Raw genomic sequence first — 18,370 nt, forward strand, 5'->3', positions numbered from 1 at the left:
TTTACTACGCACTAAACAAAAAACATTTTATGGTGTAGTGCGGAGGATGGATTGAGTTGAGTTGAGCCAGACACATTTTTTTCAGTTCTGTGTCTACCACTGCTCTTTAGACACAGCTATAGACTCATGTAAACATTTTTCCATCACTAGAACATGACATCAAAGTAATGTCAATGATAAATGTGAGTTATATACTTTTATTAGAAACATCAAGAAGTTAAATAGTTATTTGTGACATCTATTTTCAAAAACTTCTAAGGCCTTATTTCATCTTCACCAGTCGGCAGGCTTTGAAGGCCCGTGGGAACTTCTCTCTCACTGCCAGCTGACAGTTTCTGGCTTTTGCAGGAGAGAAACCAGCTTGCAAACTCCAGCCGCTGCTACTTCCCATGAGCATGCCCTGCCCATTATCTCCCACTGCTAAGGTCAAGTCATTTAAGACCAGCTATTGTACACTGAGGAGGAGGAGGAGGCATGAGGGAGCGAAGGAGCGACTGGGACAGACAGGGGAAAAGTACAGTACACAATGTAGACAAAATGAATGACACAGTCAGATAAAAGGCCACAGGAGAACATGGAAGTCTTGAGTAGTTACAGGGAGTGTTAGTGGTTTGAATCAAGCTTGTGCTACCTTGACTGGAAATGCAATGTGTGAGAAGTAATCAAAGGTATCATAGCCAAAGAGTTTGTGGCTTTTTACTTCGATGGAACACAAAGGCCGCTAATTTTACTATTCATTATAGTTCCTTCTTTCTGGCTGTATTATGCTGCACTGTGAGGCTCAAATGAAAACATGCAGGCCTTAATGGCATCTGGTTAACAACCACTGGCATACATGATATCTGAAAGCACCCAAAATACAGCAGCTGAATGGACAATAGCACCAAAAAAGGCAGAAAACACCAAGTACTCACATTATTTTGGTGCAGGACTTGAAGTACTTTGTTGACGTTGTTGAGAGCGTGCACTCTGGTGGAGCCTCTCTCTTTGGTCTGAGGAACAGGAAACACAGCACAAATCAGCACGTTCACTGATCACTAGCCAATCAAAAGGCTGCAGGAATCTAAACATGATGTATAATCAACCGTTGGAGCTCTGGCAGTTCATAAAAGCATTTCAGATACATGTGGCAACAGTAAAAATACTTTACTCCCAGGTCAAACTAGGAAGTAAAATGTAAATTGTGAGGTGTTTGCGACACCAGGAAAAGCTACGCTATCACTCAGCAGAGTGCTTCTCACCATACAGTCATCACACCCATTACCCTATCAGCAGTGTCCACAGGCAAACTTATGGAAAGAATGGCAGGTTGAAGAGCTGCCAACTGCAAATCCTTTTAAAGTCTTCACATACCTCAAACACTCATTAGCACCCAATTATAGAATTAGTATTCTGGTATCAGAGAGACTGTGTGTGTGTGTGCTGTGTGTGTGTGTGTGTGTGTGTGTGTGTGTGTGTGTGTGTGTGTGTGTGTGTGTGTGTGTGTGCGTGCATGTGTGTGCGTGCATGCGTGCATGTGTGTATGGCGTAGAGACAGTTGGGGCTTAGTACGGCTGAAGGCTGCAGGTGCTAGAAAGCAGATATGCCGCTGAAGGGGTGACAGCGTGGTTACAATGCTAAAAAAGGAATACCCCAAAAAAACAAAAACGTGTGCTCATAAGCACATGGTTGGTCACTGAAGACATACATACATTGGGATAAACTTGAAAAAAAAATGATCAATAATTTATTTAATAATAATAATTCATAATTAATTTTAAATAGATAATTTTAAATATTTCTTCACCAACTCTTTTGTCGAGAAGTTCACACATGGAACATCTGCAATAGACAGAACATGAGATAAAATGTGTGAACCTCTGTTCTTAATTTACCTCTTTGTGATCCAAAACACATCTGCAGAGGCCCCTTATGTGTCTCTATTGTTTACATCAGAGTTAAAGTTTGAGTTTACATGAGGTCATACAATGTGCTTGTGCCAGTTTAAGTGAATGCAGCAGTCACGTCTCAACTACAAAAATACTCCTGTAATTTCACAGCATGCATTGCCACAAAACTCAAGTCGGTGTTACCACCCTTGCTTGAAATCAGTGTTGTCCAGTTTGATCAAATGCACTCACAAAGAAAACACATTTGAGATGAAAACATGTTTTTCATCTCACAGCAAATTCCAAGATAAGTCAAATTTTAGCAAGAGTGCTGATTAAGCTATTATTGAAGAGATTGATATTGAAGATATTTTTGATAAGATAAACCAATAGTAGTGAAGCTGAATAATTTTCTCAGGAATCTGAGGGTGAGACGACTCATTTCTTAACCATTAATCTTAATCACTTAATCGTTTATTGGTTATCGTGTGCAAATCTTAATACACACATACACAAACTCACCAGAACAGTGCCAGTGAGACCCTCCAGCAGGTCTAGCAGCTTCCTCCCATCCTTCAGGTCAGAGAACATATCCTTGATGGACGTCTTCCCCGCCTGATTAGACAAAACAACACAACCGGCAGGTTTAGTCTACACATTTGTGGTCTGCACCAAAGATGAGAGCTGCAGAGTCCAGCTGCAGAATGCAGATGTTGTTGCAGCACAGAATCAACAAACAAACCAGTTAACTTAGACACTCAGATAAGACATTAAGCTGAACCAAATGTGGATTTGTACAGTGACTGACAGGTAGTCACTTTACATGTCAAGGTGGACTTAAATTTTATCCTGAGAGGGCATTAAATGTATATGTAGTTTAATTAAAAGGACTGAAATGGGAAGTTCAATAACCAAATGCTGGTCTATGGAGCCATTTAACAAAACATTTAAACAGTGTGCTTATAAGACAAATGACGGAACAGGACCACACACATTAACACTCGGTCTGATCATTTGCAACTAAGCTTCGTTTTATGAAATTACTTTGAGACACTGCAGGTTTTTTTGCCATCTGCAGAGTAAGTGAAACAACATTTCAACAATGATAGGCACTATATGCATTTCCTCTGCTAGCAGCAAAGCTACCCCACTGCAGGCCTGTCACCCTCTTTAGTTTCGAACACAAAAATCTCCACGGATGTTTTTTTTAGAAATAGATTCATCATCTCAGGACTAAAATAACCACCGGTCCTTTATTTCAACATCTCATATTTTCAAGGGTTTTAATCAATGCAGATTTGGCATTGGCAATAGCTTAAACTCAGTCTTCCACATTACCTTGGAGAACTGTGCATTGATCCATTTGGTGAATGTTTTCTGTTGTACTGCGTCATGTTCATCTGTGAAACAGAAAAGAGATGGGTTGTTAGAAAGGTAAGCAGGTGGTAACATAAATTGGATTAAAAAAAAAAATCAGCAGTAGGTTCGGTCAGTGTCACGATGACAGCAAAGAACATGTCAACACTTAGAAGTCCATTTCCATTGTTTATTTCAGGACCAGGCCAATTCACTCTCACTCCGACATGCTGGTAAATGGTGATTATAGCCGGAGGCATTGCAGCTTAAAAGCATCATGATCAATGTGGCAGGAACATCAGAAAATTACAGGAACAAAATGTAGGCTGAAGGGGTATTTGAGGAATTTGTGCAAAATGTCAAATGTCAGGAGCAAAGGAAACACACTGCACTGTCCATCTAGTCATTGAATACAAGTGTACCAGTATTTCACATTCTCTTCCCGCTTGACATCCTCCTTCCCTGCTCCTTCTTAATTCACTCCAACATGGCTCTCTAATAAGGCCTCATTGTGTGTCCGGCAGAGGGTCAGCTGCTTTGATGTGCCTTGTTGCTGTAATGGATCAGAGTAGCTCAAACAAAGCCTCAAGACTTATAAAATTATTTCTCCACTTTGTCCCATATTTAAAAAAAAAATAAAAATACAGAGGAAAACATTTCATGATGGGCATTTCTCATCATCAGGACACACAGAATCTACAGCCGCATAATTCCGACAACAACTTGGCAGATTTTCCGCAGATTTTAAACAAGTAGAGTTGCTGCTTAAAGTGTGACGCTAGCAAAGTGACACAGTACATAAAATAAGCACAGAAGACATGTCAGATAGGACGGACCACTGGATTAAACTGTATATCTTTAAACGTTGCAGTTAGGGCTAAAAAAAATTACAACATGACATCTATGGTATTCAACAGAAGAGTACACCTGAGGGAATGGGTGTTATCTATCATTGTATCAGAGAACCTACACATCGGGCACATCAGTACTTTATGTCAGGAGCCTGCCATGTTCTCCGAGTTTAGTTTAGTGCTCTCCTTGTAGTGTAAGTTCCTAAATAACCAGTTCATTATGTTGTCAGTCTGCTTAAACTTTGAACACCTGAGGAAATAAGTCAAACGTCTGCTTCTAAGCACCATGACTGAGTTCTAAGACTGTAACCTAAGGCTGGAGGAGTGGTAAAAGTGTGTATGAGCGTTAAACTGCCACCGTCATTCAACCTGCTGCTGTGTAAAGCACCATGAACTGAACAAAAGGTCAAAGGTTATGATCACCAGCCCAAGCACTGGTCGGCTTCTTTGTTTTGGGGTGTGTGGAGTGTACGTTGTGTGTGTGTGTGTGTGTGTGTGTGTGTGTGTGTGTGTGTGTGTGTGTGTGTAGCTGCTGGCAGGGTGAGAAGGGGCATAAAAACAAGAATGTCCTGCAAGGGGAGGCCAGAGGTGGGGGTGAGAGGTGAATAGGTGAGAGGATGAGATAAGTGACTTTCTCCATCCAAATACCCCCCCCCCCCCCCCCCCAAAAAAAATGTGACTTAAAGAAATGGTAAGGAGACAAGATACTGTTTCGATCTTTTCCATTTTGTATATAATAATAATAAATATAGAATAATAGAATAATCCTATTTTATTTCTTGTTAGTTTGTGCCATTCACAGGCGGAAATGGGCAACATTATTTGTACGCTAGCTAAATGCTGAGGCAACAAATATGGAGGATTATTCCTGTGGAAAGAAACAACTGGAAGGGTGAGATTTTGAGGTGTGGACAAAAACAGGAGAGGCTGGTTGCCTAAGCTGGTATATACTTGCACTGCATCCTTTTCTCTGCGCCATTGTCCTTAAGGTGCTTTGAACCGTGACACTGTAAAAAGGCCCTCCCGAGAGTATGTTGACCCATTTTTCCACATAAATCTTAAGCAGCAACAAAAGCACCAAAAGGATTCTTTCTTAAGAGGTGAAGAAAACAAAGAGGATGAGGTGATGAATGAAGAAGATGATGGAGAAAAGGGTACAGGAGACAAAAAAGGCATCCTGTTGAAAAGTAAAACGATGGCTTGATTGACAATGGGTAGGAGGCCCGATAACTGACGGCAATCAATCACAGTTGTTAACTTACAGGTGGAGGAGGGCCAAAAAGACAGAGAGGCGGCCAGAGGGAGAGAGAAATGCTGGCAAGAACATTTAGAGCACAACTCACGAGGAGCAGGACAGGTATAGTACAGGTATGCTTTCAACACAATATCAATTTTCCTGTTATAAAAAGCCCTACGTGGAGGCCTCCTGTCCTTACAGCCTTATCGGCACCCCTGTGACGGGCCTCTGAGGCCCCCTGAGGAGAGGGTCCCTGTGGGCTCAGGTCTCCTGGGCTCTCCGATGCACCACCTCTACAGGACAATACACTCGATTCATACCTGCTGCTCCCCTTCAATCTGTCTGCTGCTTCTACTCACCACAGCACAGGAATGTCTAACTGCAGGATGGATCAAAGCAGCAAGTGTGTGTGTGTGTGTGTGTGTGTGTGTGTGTGTGTGTGTGTGTGTGTGTGTGTGTGTGTGTGTGTGTGTGTGTGTGTTAGTGTGTGAGCACTAGAGAGAAAATACCTCTACCTAGGGGAGTCTGTATATACAACATTAATACACATGTCCACTTCTGTCATTTTGCTTATGACTATTTACATCTGTTCACAAGTAGGTGTAAACAAACTGTCCAATCCGCTGTGTTCCTAAATTCATGTCTGTGTGACTGACAAGTGGTATGTGTGCTTCAGTTCAGTGGCTCGAGATGCTTCATGTTAATCTTTAAATGTTAACCTTTAACCGAGTCAGCTTCAAGCTGACTCGGTTAAAGGCTCCAGCATGACACAAACAACATTGATTCAATGCCCCTGTACATAAAGTAGAGATGTTCAAATACCAGTTTTATCAATTTTGTTACCTACACTTGCATGTCAGCCGATATGAAGTTCCAATCCGATACTTGTGCATTAAAAAATAATATAATTCATTATTTGTTTTAACAGCCGTGTAATACTAACCCTGTGTTGATGTGACATCATTGCTATCGTTGTGGTATGTCCTGGTTCAGGTTAAACCCTTAAAATGTAAAACATGACCAAATACATACAGTTACACAAGTCTCACTCTCTTGTCGTTTATAGATATTGACTACTTGAGCAGTGAAAACCAAACAGGAGTACAGGACACTGTTGACAAGTAGCAGGGTCCCATTTCTAGTAAGTAAACTATGATAATCAGTGCACATACTCATGTACTCGCCAACGATGATTACAGCATTCTAGACAGTTTTGGAGGAATTTGCGATGCCGGTATCGGTTAGAAAGCACCTCAAAGTAAAGGTCTGAATAATTCAATTACTTATGTTGAAACCATGAAATACCATTTATTAGAGCCTGTATTCATTTTACACTAGATGAGATTTTTAAACAAAAAAACACCCATTATATGAGCTGGGTTGACAAAGTGTGGCTTGCCATTTCGTTGAAAAACTTCTTAAATAATACATTACCTATTTCCTTCAACTCAACAATCTGAACAGTGAGTTTTGGCACTCTAGTCCCTTTGTGATCCTTTGCTATAAATACTATTCTGCTGTGTACAGTTCACTCAGTTCACTGGATACAATTCCCAGGCATTTGACTTAACATTTTAATCTGCTACTGTTGCTAACTGAAGATTGTCCACATGTAATCTTGGCCTGGTGTACATTTAAACCAAAAAAGGTATCAGTAAAGGCATCTGACATATCAAATGGTGGATTCCTCAGCAGAAAGTTAACATGGCTCCAAGTTATGTTAAATATGTGTATCTGTTAACCATGGTCTTAAAGTACACAGGCAAGACATTAACATTTAGATGTTGTCTTCTAACCATCAATGAACGAAACTGAAGATGGCTATTTAGAAACATAACTGAAAATAACATTTTTGCCTGATCCCAATCAAAGCAACAAGCACCAGAGTCAAACTTTTACTACAGGAAGCAGTCTTTATGGGTCACTCGGTCATATGATAAAGATATCCTATCAGCCAAGTGCACTAGCACAGTGTGGCAGAGAGTCACAGGCACATTGTTTGCGGAACAAATATTCAACCCCTGTCAAATAATCAGTCATCATACTCCACCCACACACACACACACACACACACACCGGGAAGGATACTGGCACGGACACACACTTTGCACAGACAGTGCAGTGTCATGTACATTGAAAGTGCTGAGAAACAAATGTCTCTCTTCCTCAACAGCCAAACAGGAAGTAGCGATTACATCAGGAAGTGTAACCCCACCGCTGTCTTCTCACAGCTCACTGAGAACGCACATGCTCTCGATATATTGTACACACATTCACACACACACACACACACACACACACCCACCACAAGTTATGTGCAGGGTTCCCCCACAAATTCTTTTAATTTATGTTCACAGCCTACTTTCTGTTAACAAAAGGGCTTCAGTCAAAAATTCTGCGGAAAAAAAGGATTCAGACCCAAGCTTATTTTTCTGAAATATGACCATAATCTTTCAAATTGTCAAGCTGCTCCAATTTCCTTGACCCAGTGTTGACCAACATTACATAAGCAAGACTTGACCGCACTGAGAAGACTGAGAAAAATGAACTGCAAACAAACCTCAAAACATGACATAACCATTCGCAGAACACACACACACACACACATTTCTCTGAGCAGCCAGCTGCGAACACACAAGCAGACACATAAAATATACAACCCCCCAGTCTATTAGTGTATCCCTCCTGCTAACAGGTGGAGAGAGCCTTTGACCACACAGCGGGGAGAAGGGGCAAACGGTGGGAGGCACTGAGGTGAAAATCAAACAAACCACCAGGGTTTCCACGGCAGCATCACACAGCAAACATGAGAGCTCAGAGCTTAGACAAATAGAGACATTAACAAAGTTTAGCCGCACCACTGAGCAGCAATTACCTTTGGCCAACTTACACTTAACAGCCAAAATTTAGATTTTCCAAGTCACTGTTTAGGTGAATGCATGTGTGTCAACTTAATGAACTATTAACCAAGTAGCTGAGTACAGCACTAGTACATTTAGCACTGCTGAAGAGGTTGAAAGTTTAATTGGCAGAAAACCAACAAAACCACTGTACTAAAAGTTAACTGGAACTGAAACTGGATGCAAAGTGCATACTGTACTTGGGTCATTAGTGATGTAGTGATGAAAAATAGAGGAAAGCTCATGTCTTGGCTATGAAACATCTCTCAAGCAAAGGCTGCAGTCGGGTGAACTTCACCGTGATGGGAAGGAAGGAGGCTCAGCTGTTTGCTGTCTTGTCTTTCAGCACAGCACCACCCACAGCACATTGGAGGGCACTAAACCTTCCACGGGACACACACACAGTCGTACAACAATCACACTTTAGGCTTTAACTTAAAAGTCCTCTTACAAATTTGATCTTTACCCCACACAGCACACGCACAAAAGTGCATGTAAAAACTCAATCCTATTTGCGGTTTGATCGTGTTTTATTTCGACTCCATAGGTTGAGAGGAATGCATAGAATTCCTATCATTTCCCCTGCATTCCTCCCTCCTCCCTCCAGTGGTCACTTGTCTAAGCTTGTCCCAGCCAGCGCAGCGTTGTTGACACTCTTCCCTCGCCAAGATCTGGGAATTTGTAAGCAAAACACTTTGAACGTCCAAGAAGATTACCCCATATCCCCACTTAGCAGCTTGAAAAACACCGTTGTGGTGTGCGGAGGTGCATGCAATGCTGTAATTAAGGATGAACAAGAAAGGTGAGGTGAGGGGTGCAGGAATTTAATAAAGACTGATGATCTGAGAAACTATAAATCACTGCCGTGACTTCTAAAATGAGTGGGAAATAGGCAAAGAGAGGGGACTCCAACTTAATCTGGGCAATTAATCACAATTCAATTGAATAATTAGTTTTATTTGTGTTTAAGACTAATATAGTACTATTACAAGACATTTCTGACACAAATTTTACTGATTTTGATATAAAGACACTGATTGCATCTTTGTATACGTCTCCAAAAAGGGGACAAGATTTAAATATTTGAAGTTTAAGATTGCTATTCAAAGCTAAAAAAAAAGTATGTTTGAAATGTTGGTAGAACCTGAAGCATCTTATGGCATTTACCAAACAGGAAGAGAGTACATTTATGAGTACCAATGAGTGACAATCCACTTGAAAAACTTGCTTTAATAACAAGCTTGCACACACCTTGATTAGACAGCAAGAAAGCACTAAAAATACACAGCATTTGTCAGAGTCTGAGTCTACCACACCTAACAGCACCACCTGTGGCACACCTATCTGCCACCAAGCCATGTGTCACATACCTGTCAAAAGTTCCTACCTCTGAGTTTGAGCCCAAGCTCTGCCATCTTTACCGCATAGAAAGCCACAAAGCTGATCGGAAGAAGCCGCAAAAGCAACAACAGAGTAGAAAGGGATAGTCCACAAGTATCAGCACAAGACAGAATTTGACATTCCTGCCTCCCTCTCCTCCTCACTCCTCTGCCTCTGTCACTCCTTGACCAGCAAGAGAGGAAAAGATGAGAGGAATGCCGCAGCAGAGCGAGAGGGGAGGGAAAGAGGGACGCTGTCAGTGAAAGGGAAACAGATTGGAGGCAGAGCAGAACAGGACGGGGCAAGCCAAGGGTGGGGAGTCATAATGCATCGTGGGATGGGGGATGAACACAGATAAACACAGAAACACTGTTCGGCACCATCTCTGCGTGCAACAGGACTGAATGCAAGAGCCGTGACAAGATGGGTAAAAGAGACAAAGGAGGGTTTTATCAGACAGAGATCGCCGCACAAATACAGACACAACACAGGACTGGTGCTTGAGGCGATGTGGTGGGGCAGAGGCTTTAACTTTCTCAACACACGCCCACCATCGTCAGATCAAACCCCCTATATACAGTATATTACATTACACTTATCCACGCATGGAGAGTTTTATTCCTTTACAGCAGATGGCCAAACTTTTCTGATTATGGCTCATATACAGAACAATATGAGAAGTCAAATAACAACAAATGTGTATTGTTCGACCAGAAAATAAATGAAAATCTCTGTTTCTTGAGCAGAAAGAGCCACTGAAAATTCATTTTCTATCAAAACTAGAATGGCACTCAGTAGAGCACATACCTCCGCCAAGGCCCAACAGTCCCCTTTAAATTTTATCGAATTCAAAAGTCCTGTATCACTCCAAATTTTAAAACACTTATAACTGCTTAACCACAATGTGAGATCACCAGATCTGGGATCTGCTTCAAACAGTACTTACTCATAGATACCAGCCACCTAAATATGGCAGATTTTTTTTCATCAAGATCCACGCATTATTGCATGAAAAATTAGCAAAAATGTCACCCTCTCTCGCAGTATTAAAGAAAATGTGGGAAAAAAAATCCTGCATCTGTCCATTTATCTGGATCTGCACCAAAAGTTAATGGGGTCTATTCTGGGCTGAGACACATCCTCCATCCAAGTTTTGTGAAAGTTTGTTCAGTAGGTTTTTGTGTTATCCTGCTGATAAACCAACCAACCAACCAACAAACAAACAGACATGGGTTGAAACATAAGGTCCTTAGTGATGTAATGACTATGCAACACTTTCAAACAGTTTCACGATTTACTGCACACACTGTAGTTTATTGCGCGTGTCCACTGCCAACATATTTCAAAACTTTATTTCTGTATCTGCTGCTCTTGAATTTAATTCAACACATTTTTACTTTTATTATTTACTCGGATACAGTGTGTGACTTAAGTGCATATTATGATGTCATGTGTCCACCTCAGTCACACACAATGCTGCCACACAACACACAGGAGCATGAATGTGTGCATTCTATTATATTGGGACAAAAATAACTGACTAAAATTACTCAAAGTACGAGAGATGAACTCAACAGTGTGGGAAGGTTAATGCTCTTGACTCCAGGCTGACCAAGAAATGGTGAGTGTAGCCAAGGTGAACAGTCTAGTGACATGGAAAAAATGCCTGCAGTTGAACAAAAAAGGCTCTTCAGATGCAAAACAGGGTATATTTATCTCAAGTGTGATGCAGCGTGAGAACCGTGAAACTGGACCATAAGACAACAGTCTTATGACTGAAATCATTCATCGTTATTTCACTTCCACCTTTTTGCATCTCAAAAGCATCTTCTGTTTTTTTGTTTGCTGACGCCAGTGCTGGTCTGCAAAAAAAGTAAGTGGATGGTGATTTTTAAGCCACACACCCTGTTGCTAAAGATACGTGCCAGCACATCATCAGAAACTGATTGCAAGATGATTACACGCACAGACACACGGCATAATTAGTTCTTGCGTAAAGCAGCAAAAACAAAAGTAAAATCACAGAACAAAAAGATGTCACAGGTAATGTTAAATCTGGATTTAACTGCGACATTCAGTTTGGTTTAACAACCTTTTCAATTAATAAAATGATAATAAATCTTATCACTTTGTAAGTTAAGTGGATAAACAGTCTAGTTTCCTGTAAAGCTTCTTTGAGTTCGCTGTTGAACTCCTCCACATATAAACAGAACTACAGATGTGCTCATGCACTTACCCAGATCACTATAATCAGGTTTTTTCCTCCTGAATAAGTGACGCCTTCTCCACGACATCCACTTGCTCAAATTCATGATGGAAAACCACTCTTTTTACACAAAAATAACATAGAAAGAGGTAGAAAGAAACAAAAACACATCCGGAACAGGAAGACAAGGTGGTGGTGGTGGTGGTGGGGAGTGAGAGCGGCAGAGAGAAAAAAGAAAGAGGAAGTAGAGGTGTTAAAGCATTTATCGAGTACGCTGGGTCTGTTTATTTGGGGTGCTGGGCAGGGTTGTCACATGTGACATAACACACGCTCGACAGAAGGGTGACAAAAGAGAGTGACAAGAGCAGGGACTGTTTCAGCTTGTCAATTACAAGGTAAGTGACAGGTGACATAGAGGTTTGTGTGAGTACGTTTGCCATATGCATTGCTGTAACTGACAGCTGATTCCCCCCTGAAAACACAAAGGACTGACGGGGACGACAGCCCTCATTCTCCAGCGTCGCAGGAAGTGACAGCAGTTCAACATGATCCAGAGTGACCTAAACCCTAAAACATAGTGCTTGCACTCCGGGCTACGACATCATGAAAGTGAAACCTTTGACAATCAAAAAAACTGACTTGGAATAAACACAGGACATGGAGTCAAAACTGTGACACGGCTCCTGTCCTGACATTAAAGCAGGTCTGTGAGCCTGTGCAGTGGAACAGGGAACAGGGCAAAGGCCTGAAACCATTTGCTCATTGACATATTTAGTCAATGAGGGGCAACTGAACAAACAACTCTATTCCCACAGCGAGGTTAAAATGGAGAGAGATGGGAGCGCGAGTAGAGGGGGAGAGAAGGAAGGAAACAAGAGAGAGAAAGTTAATTTTCCTGTGTTTTGTTTTCTCTTTTCCTTTCCTTCACGAAGAGGAAGTAGAGGAGGAATACGGCCCCGGCCCACTCCTGACTAACTTCCAGAGTAAATTAAAAGCCACTTCCTTTCGTAGAGAGTTGCAGCAGCTGGTCTAGTCACAACTCAGAGGAATGAATGGGGCTGGGTGAGGCTGGCCTTGGCAGTGACTGAAGGAATCAGGGACTTTCCACTGGACTGCATCAGTCATGAACCCAGAGACAGGCGTCCCCCTCTGTCATTCAGTCTACGCACACCACCTTGAGAGCATCCATCATCGAGCTGCTTAAATGAAGCCATGCGAGTACATAAACACTATCTCTCTCTCCCACTCATGCGCACACACACTTCATTTGCTTATTATAGTTCTTCACATCCCAAATCCCACATCTGAATAAGGGTTGGAAGAAATGAATGAAACCTTTGATTCTCATGTCTCACCACAAACATTGCCTGAGTTTATATGACATTTAGAGCTGCTTTCTTACTGGACATTTGGTAATTAGTGAGACATGAAATTAGCTACAGATAAGGTCGAGCTACAAGGTCCTGATTCTACCAAAGCCGTCTTTTCCACAAGGCCGAAAACCACACAAGCTCTACTGTACATAAAAATTACATGACTCATAATAAATAATAGTCCCATGCACATTTCTTCTAGTTGTACGAGCATGACCTTTTGAGGCTACAAGAGAAGTCCACTGTAATGTTAATAAAGTTTAGTTTCATTATCTCTACGCACAGCCTTGTTAATGGCAGAATGTTTGCTTTAAAAAGTGTTTTAGGGTTTTAATTTAAAAATACCTTTCATGAGTGGCTGTGGTAGTCATGGCTGTGCTTCTCACACACACATTCATACTGTATACACACATACAGACCAGATGAGTCAGTGGTCCGACCAACATCCAAGAGAAAGAAATGGAAAATGCAAAAGCTCCCACAATGCCACAGGCCTCCTCCCTTGGAAAAAGTAGATTCCCATGTCTAAATTCTCAAAGTCTCTTTGTAGAGGTGCATTACATGTAGCCACAATGTCCTGGTCTGACCTGAAAACTGTTAGCACACAAGTCTCTGTCTCTGTCCCGGTCTGAACTGTCCCACTATCTAATCTCATCTGACTACTTTGTGTAACATTGGAAAATAACACTAACATAACAGGTTGTGATGGATCTTTAACAATCTCATCTCCCTGCATGGCTATGCAGTAGAAAAACTCTGTTTTAGTATCAACACCACTTTTAAAATAAGGTGTGTTTCCATCTAATTGTCAAGCAAATATAGAGCGAATAAACTAGGCTATGCACAGCGTGGTTTCATCAGCTGTTGTTATCAACAGAGTAGAATAAGTAGAAGTCGCAAACTGGACACAAAACAAGTTGTTTGCCAACAGAGAGGATGCATTTTCATGGATGAGACCGAGGAATGATTTGGTCTTTTAATCGGCGCACATGTACCTGTTGCTACTACCAGCCAAGTTTTGTGCATTATTGGAAAATCTAGGAAGACGGCAACAGTGGAAAGAGCTTCTTATTAACATTCTCACAGAGCGGAAACAGCGAATCAGTCACATGAGTTACTTTTTTCAAAATGTTCCATTTCCATCAACCTTCTTTTACACAGATACTTCAAAATGAGCATAAAAAATAAATTGATAGAAACATGGTTGCTATGTCAGAAAGCTTTAAAATGTTTGCACACACAAAGTACTAGAACAAGTAACACAAGCAACCAAAAAGACCAAAAACAGACCTTCAGCACTATGAAAAAATGGGCATTTCAATAGAGGGATTCATTCCCTTCGAGCCATTAACTCAGTAGTGAAATACCACTGTAGCTTTCAAGGGTTAATCTAAACTCTCTCTGGGCCTCAGCCTGTTTTTTTGTTTTAGTAAATCCTGTCATGCGAGGGGTCAGAAGGTAGATTGGGCAACGTGGCTTTGTAGCCCTAATGAGCTAGGAAAAAGGGGCCGAGAGGGGGATTTGAACTGGAAGGGCTTGCTTTGGGAAAAGACTGATTCACAGAAAGTGGAGATCTGTTTCGATGTGTTTAACAACCACAGGAACATTCAACATTGATCATTTTCCGGCCATTTCCAGTCTTCTCTAGGAGAGTTTAAAAGTCATGTGGGCTGGGCGGGGTGCACATGGACCAAAGAGGCAGAGTCCCACAGACAACCGCACCCAGGGGAGATGTTTTGGCCAGTGCTTCCATTCCCAAATTTCCAGCCAGGATTTTGCAAAGCTAGTTTCCTCCCACTTCCCAGGCAGCCACATCCAGCTAGAAGCTCAGAGACTATCACAAACACACGCTTGTGTCTATATATTGCTGTGAAGACACATCCAGCTGCATTCCCTGCGGACACATTGCTTCCTCAAAGTATAAATACACTATGAGAACTCTCACTGACCAGAGACCCGTACAAGAAAGTGAAACTCCTCAAAAAACCAAAAACAAATTCAGGTCATGACATCTCTGAATGAAGGGGCGGCTACAGTGAAAGCTCCTTTGTTATGATTTGTGTTCCATGCTACCCACACATGCAGATACACTTATGAATTTGCATAACACTGCATACCACTGCACTTGCTGACAGTCAGAAAAGGCTTTTGCTTCAGATAACTTTAATGTTTTATCCATGTATTTCTGAATTACTAATGCGATTTCTTTCCACACATGCACAGCAGCTAGAACAAACCTCGGTCCACCCTGCTGCGAGAGGCCAAGGCTAGAATTAAGGATGTATGATGACATGTAGCTCAGCTTGTCCGATGACAAGTCTTCAGAGAAATCTTATTTCCACACCCTCCACACCCTCGGTTTGGTGACAATCACATTCCTGTTCTCCTATAAGCTTGAACCATGTTTCTTCCATTATACTGGACGTCACACCCAGAGATAATGTGCAGGCGGATCCTTTTCTGTGCAGCTCAACAGGTAATGTTGGGAGGGTTAAGAGTTCCAATTCAACAAAGGCAACCGATTTTAAAGCTGTATACACTCGAGGAGCTGCAAGGCACCCAATATATCTATCAGTATCTGTAATCAATCTGAATTTTATGTGACAGTAATGAGTGAGGGGAAGAAAGGGTATAAAACAGAAGAGAGAGATGGAGGAGAACAAGACCAGGTCAGGTAACCAGAGCTGTGTGAGTGTGGCTCTCAGATGACAAATAAACAGAGGAAAAGGGGTCAGGTGAGTGTCCATTATTGTGTAAGGGTTGTTTAACAACAGCCCCTCACCCCGTGGATGATATCTGACCTTTGCACGCTGGAATGGGCAAGGGGGAGGGGGAGTGCACTGATAGGATAGGTAGATAATGCTTCAGGGGGGCTGTAGGGTAATCCAACCAGAACTTTGTTAAAACTGTCTGGAAGCACTTTTTAAAAGCTGTTTCAGCCCCTCTTGAGCTGCTGTGCCATGTGGCAAACCACACACATCTGGTTCTCAATAGAGATCAGCCCATTAGGTCAACCTCAGGGCTAGAGGTGATGGTAATTTTCATAACAGAATTACTCTAGATGACTTCTTTAGAGTAAATCTTAAATCTTGTGGTCTATTTATCGAAAACAGTGAAAAATGGATCACATGTTCCCAAAGCAGAAAGTGACGTCTTCCAGTTGCTTGTTTCGTCGGATCAGAAGTCCAAAACTCAAAGATGTTTACAATGATACAAAACGAATATGAAAAAGAAAAACAGCAAATACTCCAGTTAATATTTTCGATAAAGTAATCAAATAATAATAATAATAAAATCCTACTGTAACCACTAGTCAACAGATTAAAACTTTTTCTTGAGTTTATCTCTTCAGTGGCTTTTGTTAAAAAAAGCTTACATGCTACATCCCGACAACCTGATACTGTATCTAGCAGGCAGGTAGATACTGGTCACGTGTTTCAGTCACATAAGTTGATATATAGCAGGTGCAATTGTCAGTACAAGTACTCATTCTTCCCCAAACGCATTACTTTCTCCAGTAAAGCTGCAACAATAAGTTGATGAATTGATTGGTCAACAAAATCAGTTGCAAACTATTTCTGATAATCTATTCATCGATTCAGTCATTCTTCAGGCAAATATTTGCTGGTTCCAGCTTCTTAAATGTTAGGATGTAATGATATTCTTTGTCATTTATTATAGGGAATGAAGAGTCTTTGGGTTTTGGGCTGTTGGTTGGACAACAGAAGCAATTTGATGACGTTTCTTTGCAGCACTTTTCACATTTTCCTACACTTTAAACAGCTATTCAATTAATCAGGAAAATAATTGTCAGATTAATCTATAATGAAAGTAATAAACAGTTTGCACCATGTATCCACTTTTTCCTCTGTACTTCACTGAACCTTCTCTCTGGTCCACTGCAAGCTTGCTTGCGTAACAACTCAACATGCTGGAAACCATGAGCCACCTCTCACTCCCCTCAAGAGGCATGAGTGTGCATATATCTGTGAGTAGGACAGACTGTCTGGCTTGCTGACTTCCATCACAGGAGGCAGAACAACAACACACATACACCCCTGCTGTAGCAGTGAACTCACTGTAGCACTAGTTTACACCAGCTGAAATAACTAAACCGGAGCTTCAAAAAACCACAAAATGAACCAAGTGTGTCAATCAGTAATGGGGACCAAAAAATACAGTTGTGAATAAATTCTTTAACCATTCAAACACGCCCCCCATGGTGGCCGGCAGACCACATCAACAAGTGCGCTAATGATTTTCTCACGAGACTCGACTCAGCTGTGAAAACATCCTTCCACCTGCCCACCACACAGAAACACGCACACACACTCACCTGCTTGTCAATCACCTCACACAGCCCATGTTTTAACCCCATGTATACCACAAATCGCTCTCTTTCTCATCATCTATCTATTCCTGTCTCAATTCCTGCAGCACACCCAGGTTTGTTAAGCTGTCACAAGATCAATGTTAGCAATCAGTCTCTATAGTTTTAGTATCTTAAAATGCCTTCATTTCTAAAGCTATATGTGTGATGATAGAAAGAAGAGCAGCAGTGTTTTTTGGGTGATGGTGGATCAATGCATGTTAGAATTATAAAATGGAACACCTAATTTCAACCATATTTCTCTAAACCCACTGACACACACACACACCACAAAAAGCGTCCCACAAGGTGAAGGTAAAAAACAGTTGGGTAAGAGCCGGCAGGTTACCTCGGTACACATGCACTCTACTTTTCTTCGTGGGTTGTTTTAGTGTGCAGCTGAGCTACGTGCTAAATTTTCCCCTCTTTGCCATAAAAGAAAACATTACTTTTGGGGTTGCTAGGGAAACCTGAATCGTTGTAAGAAAAAGCACTGTGGTCTGAAAACAAGCGTCGTAAATTACAAACTCCAGCGGCACGGCGGAATTCCTGGCGCAGAATCTGCCAGCATTCTGAGGCCGGGCGGGTGGAGAAAGCTGGCACATGGACGGGACGGGATGGATGAATCTGAAGACGTTCCTTACGGCTACTTTTTGTATTTCAAAGTCAGTAACAGAAACAGCAAGGATGGAGAGGTGACAAGAGACAGCACATGGCACCATGTTTTGATGCCAACATTCACACTAGATGATGAATCCCGAATGCAACATTACTGAATTAAACCTATGGAAGTCACATGACTTGCATATCAATGATGAATATATGTTTGA

At 41.6% G+C, this 18,370-nt stretch overlaps 1 protein-coding gene across 7 annotated transcripts in view; it reads right to left on the reverse strand.

Moving 5' to 3' along the window:
* The window catches only part of utrn (utrophin), a 193,823-nt gene that overhangs the window by 171,368 nt on the left and 4,085 nt on the right, over nt 1–18,370 (reverse strand). For 6 of the 7 annotated variants that reach the window (XM_084377235.1, XM_084377236.1, XM_084377238.1 and 3 more), the window contains exons 3-5: nt 3,207–3,268; nt 2,391–2,483; nt 915–992 (exon numbers count right to left, since the gene is read on the reverse strand). In XM_084377235.1, the coding sequence (XP_084233361.1) occupies nt 915–992; nt 2,391–2,483; nt 3,207–3,268 (233 nt within the window). Of the gene's footprint in view, nt 1–914; nt 993–2,390; nt 2,484–3,206; nt 3,269–9,599; nt 9,664–18,370 lie in introns of those variants that run through there. The other variant, XM_084377237.1, reaches the window with a different exon arrangement.

This window comes from Pagrus pagrus (genome assembly GCF_965226575.1).
Source record: "Pagrus pagrus genome assembly, chromosome: 16".
Taxonomy (NCBI): Eukaryota; Metazoa; Chordata; class Actinopteri; order Spariformes; family Sparidae; genus Pagrus; species Pagrus pagrus.